Raw genomic sequence first — 10,448 nt, 5'->3', positions numbered from 1 at the left:
TTTTTTTTTTTTAGTACACATTTTCTCTTGAATTCACTGATATTTAGATTGTTTTCTCCACATAGCTTAAGAGTATACTAAGTGGGGCAACTATTATTTGCAATGCTTTGCTTTAAATAGTACTTAGTCATTTGAAGAAAGTGATCTTCTGCAGTTATTTATTAAGGCTTTAATTTTTTTTCAGGCTAAAACTACAAAGAAGATTGTGCTGAGGCTCGAGTGCGTTGAGCCCAACTGCAGATCTAAGAGAATGCTGGCTATTAAAAGATGCAAGCATTTTGAATTGGGAGGAGATAAGAAGAGAAAGGTATATAACTATGGATAGAAGGTGCAATCTTTTTCGTATAGCTTTATTATCTGAAAAGCTGAACATTCATTTATTGTGACATAGAGCTCAGGGGTAATCCTCTAAAAATATTAGATCTGTGAGGTCTTTTGCTACAAGGAGGAAAGGAAGAATGAGGAAGCTTAATATAGCATGGTGAACATTTTAAGAACAGATAATGTTCTTGATGGGGCAGTAGTTTGTGGCAAAATACAAAACTAAACTTTTTCTGTTCTGTTACAGGGCCAAGTGATCCAGTTCTAAGTGTCATCTTTTATGAAGACAATAAAATCTTGAGTTTATGTTCACTTCATTTGTTTGTGGTTTATCTTTTGGGAGGGAATAAGCTTGAGCCATCAGCACAATTCCGCCTATGGGGAAATTTATGCCTCTTCCTGGTATTACCTAATTTGGCAATTAAATCACTAGGATCTTTATGAGATAGATACAGTTTGCCGTTATGCAGTGGTTATTGGTTATCATGTAAGTAGACACATTGCAGGCAAATAGGGAGAAGTCAGTAACACATTCATAGTGGATTTAAGTTTTTTTTGCTAAGTCTCAGACCTTTGGTATAATAGTCATTATTCTCCAGACACAGTGCACTGTAATGTGTATCATATGGACTTGGTCTTATACTCCTTTAAACATTTTGACATTCCCCTTCATATTTTAAAGTAGACATTTTTATCATACCAAAATAACTACAAAGAATAGGTTTTCTGGTATATGAAACTCCCAGATTTTTTTTTTTTTTTTTTTGAGGGTCTCCTCTTGTGCAGGCTGGAGTGCTGAACCAGTGGCATGGATCAGAGCTTGCTACAGCTTTGAGCTCACAGGCTCAAGTGGTCTTCCCGCCTCAGGCCCCTGAGCAGCTGGGACTGTATAGGTGCCTGTCACCACACTGGCTAGATTTTAGTTTTTGTGATGGGGGTCTCGCTTTGTTGCCCAGCTGGTCTGGAAGTCCTATCCTTCAGTGAACCTCCCACCTAGCATTTCAAGGTGCTGGGACTGCAGTGAGCCACTATGTCTGGGCAAACTTCCCAGTCAGTGGAGGAATCATGAAAGACAAATTTACAAATTATATATCCTTTTTGTTACACTTCAGTCTTAGTGATGTTCAGCTTTTTGTAGCTAAATATGCTATACATTTTGATAATTGGGGAGATAATCTCAATAAGGGGGATGGGTATTTGAATGAGTGGGTTTAATGATTTTATTCCTACATAAAGTTTCAACTTTGGAAAATTTTATTCAAGGAAATACAATTTTTTTTTTTGAGATGTGAGTCTTGCTCTGTTGCCCAGGCTGGAGTGCAGTGGCATGACCTCGGCTCACTGCAACCTCCACCTCCCAGGTTCAACCTAATCTGCCTCAGCCTACAGAGTAGCTGGGATTACGTGGATATGCCACTATGCCTGGCTAATTTTTGTATTTTTGGTAGAGAGGGTTTTACCATGTTGGCCAGGATGGTCTCAAACTCCTGACCTCAAGTGATCTGCCTGCCTTTGGCCTCCCAAAGTGCTGGGATTACAGGCGTGAGCCACCAAGCCCGGCCCAAAATAAAGATTTTAAAGTAAATCTTGTAATGACCTCTGCATTGTATTTTCTAGCCGAAGCAAAACGGTGCCTGTGGGATTTATATGAGTTCTTAACCTTGAAGTCCATTCATAGAACCCTAGCTTCCTTTTCACTGGGAGATGCTGTGTGATGAAGCAGGCAGGATTACAGGCCACTCCTTTACCCAGGGAAGCAACTGCCATGGTATAAGAGCGAGGTCCACCAATCTCCTGCCGGTTTATTACAGCTATAGCCCAGGCTAAATCTGAGAGAGGTCGTTCCCACACTTCAAAGTTGTCTCCCTGAAAAACCAAGAAAATAAGTGTGATTGATTTGTAACTAGTGATAAGTGGCCCTGTTCGTTTGGCATTCATTCTTAATGTCAGAACTATCAAGCATTTGTAGGAAAAATTAAAATGGTCCTGCAGCATTATTTTAGAAATAATGGTTCTAGCAAAAAACCTTATTACTGAAAGTAACATCAAGAGCAAGGGGAAAAAATAGATTTAGGCCCAAGACAAACTTGGTATTGCGTATATAAACCATCTTAAAATATATACCCCTTATTTACCTGTCTAAGCTGGTACCCCTGCTTGCCCAGGGGGTCCTGATTGATGGCAATTACATCCTTGTCTTGAAGGAGAGCTTTGGCTTGAGGGCTGATGTGTCGGAGGTCATTAGACATGAATAAAGGAGCGGCCATGATAGCCCAGAGGGCCATTTGAGTTACTTGCTGATTCCAGCTGAGGCCAAAGTTGCCAATCACTAACTGAGACAAAGAATGAAATAATTCAAAGGAGAAGAGGAAACATTCTTTTTTTTTTTTTGAGACGGAGTTTCGCTCTTGTTGCCCAGGCTGGAGTGCAATGGTGCGATCTCGGCTCACCGCAACCTCTGCCTCCTGGGTTCAAGCAATTCTCCTGCCTCAGCCTCCTGAGTAGCTGGGATTACAGGCATGCGCCACCATGCCCAGCTGATTTTTTGTATTTTTAGTAGAGACGGGGTTTCACCATGTTGACCAGGATGGTCTCGATCTCTTGACCTCGTGATCCACCCGCCTCGGCCTCCCAAAGTGCTGGGATTATAGGTGTGAGCCACGTGCCTGGCCAGAAACATTCTTTTTTTTTTTTTTCTTTTTTATTCTTATCATTTTTTAAGATGGGGTTTCACCATGATGGTCAGGCTGGTCTTGAACTCCTGACCTCAGGTGATCCACCCACCTCGGTCTCCCAAATGCTAGGATTACAGCCATGAGCCACCGCGCCCGGCCAGCATTCTTAAAGTTACCTAGATGACCCATATGGAGAAGCCATTTTCCACAGCATCCTGCTCTAAGTACTCTCACAGAAAGCCTCCTCCCAGGAACTTTACCTCTACCTTGAATGTCAGATAGGAAACAGACCTACTGCAGGGTCTTGAACAAGGAAGCCTCAAGTTTTTACCATATCTGGGTCGTTCCAACCCCCTGGTCCAGCAACATCAACAATTCTTTCCTGGTTAGAAGAGGTCCAGTCCAAGATACTCTTTATACTTTTCCAGGAATCATCAACGTCAGCATAATTTCGCCAGTGATTGCAGTACTCTCGGATTTCTGTGTAATTGGGCTGTGAAAACAGATGTAACTCTTCTGTTTACTTTCTACCAACATCCTTGTGCGATGAAAACAGTCAAGTTTAAAGGAGGCACTTGTAGCCTTCTCATGAGTTCACAGATTGAAGGTCTCCCTGAGGAGGTTTAAACCCTTATTATAAGGAACTTTCACTGTTAAGAAGTTTGCTTCAGAAATAGGCCATATAACTTGAAATCCCTTATAGTTACTTTACTTCTATAATCAGAACTAAAATGATCTTAATGAGTAAAATTAAAAGGTGCAAAATTAACATAGGACTCCATCAAGCATTAAGAAAACTTAAATCCTAGGCATATATTTTGTTAATGGAATAAAAAGTTTGTAGAGGCCAGGCACAGTAATCCCAGCACTTTGGGAGGCTGAGACAGGCAGATGCCTGAGGTCAGGAGTTTGAGCCCAGCCTGGCCAACATGGTGAAACCCTGTCTCTACTAAAAATGCAAAAATTAGCCAGATGTGGTGGCATGCGCCTGTAATCACAGCTACTTGGGAAGCTAAGGCAGGAGAATCGCTTGAACCCAGGAGGTGGAAGTTGCAGTGAGCCAAGGTTGCGCCACTGTACTCCAGCCTGGGCAACAGAGGGAGACTCCATCTTAAAAAAAAAAAGTTTGTAGATAGGCAGGTGGGATACCAGGTTTAAGATGCTAAGGAAAAAAGACTATTTTGCAGAGATAACAAGGAAATAATAAGGATTCATTCCATAAATATTCAATGCTTAACCAAATGCTAGGGATATAGTCAAAGTCAGACTTTCATGAGTCCCTGCCCTCATGAAACTTACACTCTAGTGGGACGACATGGTAACAAGTCAACAAATACTTCTAAATAGTGAAGAACTCTGAGAAGGAAATTAAACAGGTTAATGGGATGAAGAATGAATGGACAGAGGGCTATTTTAAAGTAGAGAAGAACTGTCTGCATATGTGGCATTTGATCTGAGACTTCAATGTTAAGAAGCCTGGCCCTTAAAAATCTTTGGGGAAGAAATGCTCCAGGCAGAAAAAAAGCAAGTATAAGGGCCCTGGGGCAGCAATAAGCTTGCAGTATTGAGAGACAGAAAACCAGTATAGCGAGGGAAAGAGCTATGACCATTTGGACTTTGGGGAGGCAGGAAAGGGCTGGATTCGTGGTTTGGTTTCATTCCAAGTGCAATTGGAAGCCAGTTAGGGTTTTAAGCAGGGAACCGATGATGCCATTTATATTTTTTATAACTGCTATGTCTTGGGAATTTTTCTTTCTAAAAAAACCCTGATATTTACATTTTAATAAGATAACTCTAGTGCTTCTTGGAAAATAGATGGGGGTGGGGACAGAGTGGAAGCAGAGAGATCAGGCTGTCACAGCAGTCTGGGTGAAAGCCAATAGTAGCTTGGAAGGCCAGGGTGCCTGTAGTGGACATGGAAGGAAGTGGGCTGATTCAGGAGATATTTTAGAGATAATGGTGGAAGGACTGTTGATAGGACACAAATGGTGAAATAAAGGGGAAGACACAAGGATGACTTTCCAGGTGATGGTAGCTTAGACTATAATTACAGCAATGGGGATGGTAAGAAGTGGTTGGTACCTGGCAGAGATGGTAGGATGATATTAAGTAACAGTGGACTTTGAAGGAGACCTTGGTTTCCTTTGTTGTCAAGTTCTTTTTTTTTTTTTTTTTTTTTTTTTTTTTTGTTTTTTTTTTTTTTTTTTTTTTTTTTTTGAGACGGAGTTTCGCTCTTGTTACCCAGGCTGGAGTGCAATGGCGCGATCTCGGCTCACCGCAACCTCCGCCTCCTGGGTTCAGGCAATTCTCCTGCCTCAGCCTCCTGAGTAGCTGGGATTACAGGCATGCACCACTATGTTTTGTATTTTTAGTAGAGACGGGGTTTCACCATGTTGACCAGGATGGTCTCGATCTCTTGACCTCGTGATCCACCCGCCTCGGCCTCCCAAAGTGCTGGGATCACAGGCTTGAGCCACCGTGCCCGGATGTTGTCAAGTTCTATCGATCAGTACAGTTCTATTGAATTCTGGGCTCACTATCTCACCTTTTGAAAGGGCCACATATAAAGAGGCCACTCACAGGAGTACACAATGCTTCTGCCAGTCCTATTCAGGGCCAAGGACATGTGTTTATAACCTGTATGAGAAGATAATAGGTAACATAAGGGAAAGAAATGAATTTCCAGCTGGGGTTGTATATACATATAAATACACATTTTTTTTTTTTTTTTGAGATAGAGTCTCGCTCTGTTGTCCAGGCTGGAGTGCAGTGGTGTGATCTAGGCTTACTGCAACTTCCATTTCCCAGGTTCAAGTGATTCTCCTGTCTCAGCCTCCCAAGTAGCTGGGATTACAGGCACGTGCCACCATGCCCAGCTAATTTTTGTATTTTTTTTTTGAGACGGAGTTTCACTCTTGTTACCCAGGCTGGAGCGCAATGGCGCGATCTCGGCTCACCGCAACCTCCGCCTCCTGGGTTCAGGCAATTCTCCTGCCTCAACCTCCTCAATAGCTGGGATTACAGGCATGCGCCACCATGCCCAGCTAATGTTTTGTATTTTTAGTAGAGACGGGGTTTCAGCACGTTGACCAGGATGGTCTCGATCTCTTGACCTCGTGATCCACCCGCCTCGGCCTCCCAAAGTGCTGGGATTACAGGCTTGAGCCACTGTGCCCGGCTAATTTTTGTATTTTTAGTATAGACGGGGTTTCACCATGCTGGCCAGGCTGGTCTCAAACTCCTGACCTCAAGTGATCCACCCACCTCAGCCTCCCAAAAGTGCTAGGATTACAGGCATGAGCCACCGTGCCCGGCTGGGGCTGTATATTTTAAGAGGCTTACCAGGAAGATTCATGTTTAAACCAGCAGCAGGGACAAGCAGTTGTTCTGTGTTTAAATTATGTAAAGTACCTCCCAGACTTCTGGGATTGTTATGAGGAAGTAGTGCAGAGATGGTGTATATATTGAGGAAAGGCAGGAATGAAGATGCTTCTTTCTCTGTGACCGACTGACAACCTGGACTCTCCTAAATGATGTTATAGAGAGTTATAATTACTAACTAATTAACTCTTAGAGTCCTCTTGAATTATAAATGCACAATATTAGCCATGGTTAGGCATGCATGGATTTTACATGAATGAACGAATGAATGAATGAATGAATGAATGAACTGAAAGAGAAGAGATGGGAGCTCTGGCACATGAATAATTATTTCCAGTATTGTGACAGCATATTTAAAATCTGACAGCTCCCTTGGCCTCAATGTTCTTTCCTTTGTGTCTAAATCTCTGGAATGAAACATACCATCTGCCAAACTTTCCAAACTGTCACAGTGACAACCATCAAATTTTAGCAGATCTACTCCCCAGTCAGCGAAGGTCTGGGCATCAATGTCATAGTATCCAAAACTCCCAGGGAAGCCTGAGCAGGTTTTATTTCCAACATCTGCATAAATCCCTAGCTTCAGTCCTTTGCTGTGAACCTGAAATGAGAGGGAGGAAATGAGTCACTACCGTAGAAGGCCAATCACGAGGTAGCAGAAAGAGAGAACCATTCCAGGCTGGGGGAAGAGACAAAGTTACTTCACCAGGTATTGGGGGCTTTTTCCGATAAACCCGCAAAATCATCCAGATGAGTCTCTGTTGGCAGACAAAGAATAAAAATCCCCCAGTTCTACTGAGCTAGTTCAAACTATGCATGTGATCTATAGCCCAGAACTGAGGAGAAAGCTAGCAGCCATGATAATCTTCCTGATGGGATCCTGAAAGCTACCTTTTGAGGGCAATGATAGATTGCCCTTGACAAAGACTCTCCTTGACCAAACTTTAGACTTCTCTGATAAGCCTTCTTTTTGACTAGGCCTCCACCTTGGCCTCCTATGTCTGTCCTAGCAAGCCCTCTTAGCAAGAATCCTGCTAAGTCAATCCTGCCACCATTGATATCTGATCAAGTTCCCTCATTCCCCACCCTTCATGTTTAAGTCCATGGTCTGCCTTTAGCAAGAAGCTCCCTACCCTTGATGTCTTCTTAAATAAATACTTCATCCACTGACCCCCTCAATCTGCTCATTGGCTATAAATCTCCACCTGTCTTTGTTGCATTTGGAATTGAACTTGGCTCTTTCTTCTACTGTGGTAGTACTGAATAAAATCTGTCTTATCATCTTTAACTAGTGTTGGACTCTATTTCTCTTCAATGATCTCTAGAATATTTTCCTTCTATCTTCTAAAATTGTAGTTTATAGTACCACTGCAATAGCTTCCCAAAGGTTATATGGAAATGCATGCACACATATGTCAAGAACCAAGTTCCTTTTTTCCTCCTAGAGAGTTCAGTGGTTTCAGCAAAAGGAGAACTCCAAGATGGGCCTCAAGAGCTATTGCAAAACATTTGTCTGCTGATGGGATGCAAATTCCACTTGATAAGCCTTACAATTCAATGTTCAGATAACTGCCAGCTATTCTACTTTCTAAGTATCATGAGGGCTGTTTCTTTTTTTTTTCTTTTTTTTGAGATGGAGTTTTGCTTTTGTTGCCCAGGCAGAAGTGCAATGATGTGATATTGGCTCACTGCAACCTCCGCCTCCTGGGTTCAAGCGATTCTCCTGCCTCAGCATCTGGAATAGCTGGGGTTATAGGCATGCACCACCACGCCCAACAAATTTTTTGTAGTTTTAGTAGAGTTGGGGTTTCAACATGTTGGCCAGGCTGGTCTTGAACTCCGGACCTCAGGTGATCCACCCACCTCGGCCTCCCAAAGTGCTGGGATTACAGGCGTGAGCCACTGGGCCAAGCCATGAGGGCTGTTTCTAAGCAAGCTTTTGTACAGAAGTGCTTATAGTCCTCTGAATGAAAAAGAACGTTATCTATAAACTCACATAATTAGCTAGCTGGCGAATCCCATGAGGAAAGCGCTGAGGGTCTGCCTGAAGTCTGCCTTCTGAATCTCTTTGGGGAGCCATCCAACAGTCATCAATGCAGAGGTAGTCATAACCTGCATCCTTCCAGCCATCTGAGACCAAGAGCTCTGCCATCTCCATGAAGAGCTTCTCACTGAAAAAAAAAAATCCAGTAATCATTACAATTCATTAAGTGAACACTTATGTACCTCCTATTTGTTAGACACCTTGGGATTTCACAATTTTTTCCAACCCAGTAATAGTGTGGTAGTAATCACGAGCAATGTAAGGTAAAATGAATTGCTTTGCCAGATTTTATTTTGTCTCTCCTATCCCCTTAATACTCGTGCTCTAGAAACCCCAAACAAAATAGGAATGAGAAATATATGATGCAACTGAAAAGATAAGAACTAAGTAGACAGTTCAGTAAGGTAAGAAACTACAAAGTTAACATAATTCATAGCTTTTTTTAAGATATCAACAATAATTCTATTTGGAGAGAAAGATCCCATTCACAAGAACAACTGAAAAACCTAAAATGCCTGGAGACAAATTTAAGATATGTGCAAGGCCCATACGTCAAAACTATGATGTTCCTAAAGGATTTGAATACATGGAAAAATATTATTTTGCTCTCGGATAAGCATACTCAGTATTAAAAATAAGTTAATTCTCCCTACAATTCTTTATATATTTAACAAAACCTTTAACAAAGCCCAAAGCCCAAAGCCTAAAATTACTTAGGTTTTTTTTTTTTTTTGAGATGGAGTCTTCCTCTGTTGCACAGGCTGGAGTGCAATGGCGCTGTCTTGGCTCACTGCAGCCTCTGCCTCCCAGGTCCAAGGGATTCTCCTGCCTCAGCCTCCTGAGTAGCTGGGATTACAGGCATGTGCCACCACACCCAGCTAACTTTTGTATTTTTAATAGAGACGAGGTTTTGCCATTTTGGCCAGGCTGGTCTTGAACACCTGGCCTCAAGTGATCCACCTGCCTTGGCCTCTCAAAATGCTGGGATTACAGGTGTGGACCACCTGCCCAGCTTCCAAAGGGCTTTTTAAGAAACTTGGCACAATATTAGAAAATGTCCACCTAATAGATTACATACATGCACACTCATTAAAAGATAGAGGAAGGCCAGGCGCAGTGGCTCATGCCTATAACCCCAGCATTTTGGGAGGCGAAGGCGGGTAGAACACCTGAGGTTGGGAGTTCAAGACAAGCCTGACCAACATGGAGAAACCCCTTTGCCAGTAAAAATACAAAACTAGCTGGGTGTGGTAGCACATGCCTGTAATCCCAGCTACTCAGGCGGCCGAGGTGGGAGAATCGCTTCAAACTGGGAGGCGGAAATTGTGGTGAGCCGAGATCATGCCATTGCACTCCAGCTTGGGCAACAAGAGTGAAACTCTGTCTCAATACATAGTGCAGTACTATTAGCATTACAATACTCAGATTAATGGAATTAAACAGAAAGTTTAGAAAGTGGTCCTTCCAGCCATCTGATACCATGAGACTTATTGTTTATTAAATGTGGCATTTCTTATAGAAGAACAAAGTTCAGATGGACTAAAGGTTTAAATATTTTTATTTTATTTATTTATTAATTTTTTTTTAATTTTTTTTTTTCAGAGACGGGGTCTTACTATGTTGCCCAGGCTGGAGTGCAGTGGCTATTCACAGGCGTGATCCCACTACTGATCAGCACGGGAGTTTTGACCCGCTCCGTTTCCGACCTGGGCCGGTTTACCCCTCCTTAGGCAACCTGGTGGTCCCCCGCTCCCGGAGGTCACCATATTGATGCCAAACTTAGGGCAGACCGGATCGGCATAGCGCACTGCAGCCCAGAACTCCTGGGCTGAAGCGATCCTCCCACCTCAGCCTCCCAAGTAGCTGGGACTACAGGCACGCGCCACTGCGCCCGGCAAGATTTAAATATTTTAAGAATCAGGCCGGGCGCGGTGGCTCAAGCCTGTAATCCCAGCACTTTGGGAGGCCAAGGTGGGCGGATCACGAGGTCAAGAGATCGAGACCATCCTGGCCAACATGGTGAAACC

General features: G+C 42.9%; 2 protein-coding genes across 2 annotated transcripts in view; one reads left to right on the top strand and one right to left on the bottom strand.

The window, feature by feature from the left end:
* The window catches only part of LOC108287437 (60S ribosomal protein L36a), a 4,300-nt gene extending 3,662 nt beyond the window's left edge, over positions 1-638 (top strand). Inside the window, exons 4-5 of the mRNA XM_017505846.2 lie at positions 185-307; positions 569-638. Coding sequence (XP_017361335.1) covers positions 185-307; positions 569-589 — 144 coding nt within the window. The 3' untranslated portion in view covers positions 590-638. The remainder of the gene's footprint in view (positions 1-184; positions 308-568) is intronic.
* Positions 639-1,890: 1,252 nt separating this feature from the next.
* Positions 1,891-10,448, bottom strand: part of GLA (galactosidase alpha) — an 11,751-nt gene continuing 3,193 nt past the window's right edge. The window contains exons 2-7 of the mRNA XM_017505845.2: positions 8,374-8,548; positions 6,801-6,978; positions 5,542-5,633; positions 3,328-3,489; positions 2,457-2,654; positions 1,891-2,187 (exon numbers count right to left, since the gene is read on the bottom strand). Coding sequence (XP_017361334.1) covers positions 1,897-2,187; positions 2,457-2,654; positions 3,328-3,489; positions 5,542-5,633; positions 6,801-6,978; positions 8,374-8,548 — 1,096 coding nt within the window. The 3' untranslated portion in view covers positions 1,891-1,896. The remainder of the gene's footprint in view (positions 2,188-2,456; positions 2,655-3,327; positions 3,490-5,541; positions 5,634-6,800; positions 6,979-8,373; positions 8,549-10,448) is intronic.

This window comes from Cebus imitator, unplaced genomic scaffold, assembly GCF_001604975.1.
Source record: "Cebus imitator isolate Cc_AM_T3 unplaced genomic scaffold, Cebus_imitator-1.0 Scaffold343, whole genome shotgun sequence".
Taxonomy (NCBI): domain Eukaryota; kingdom Metazoa; phylum Chordata; class Mammalia; order Primates; family Cebidae; genus Cebus; species Cebus imitator.
This window is presented reverse-complemented; position numbering and strand designations above follow the sequence as displayed.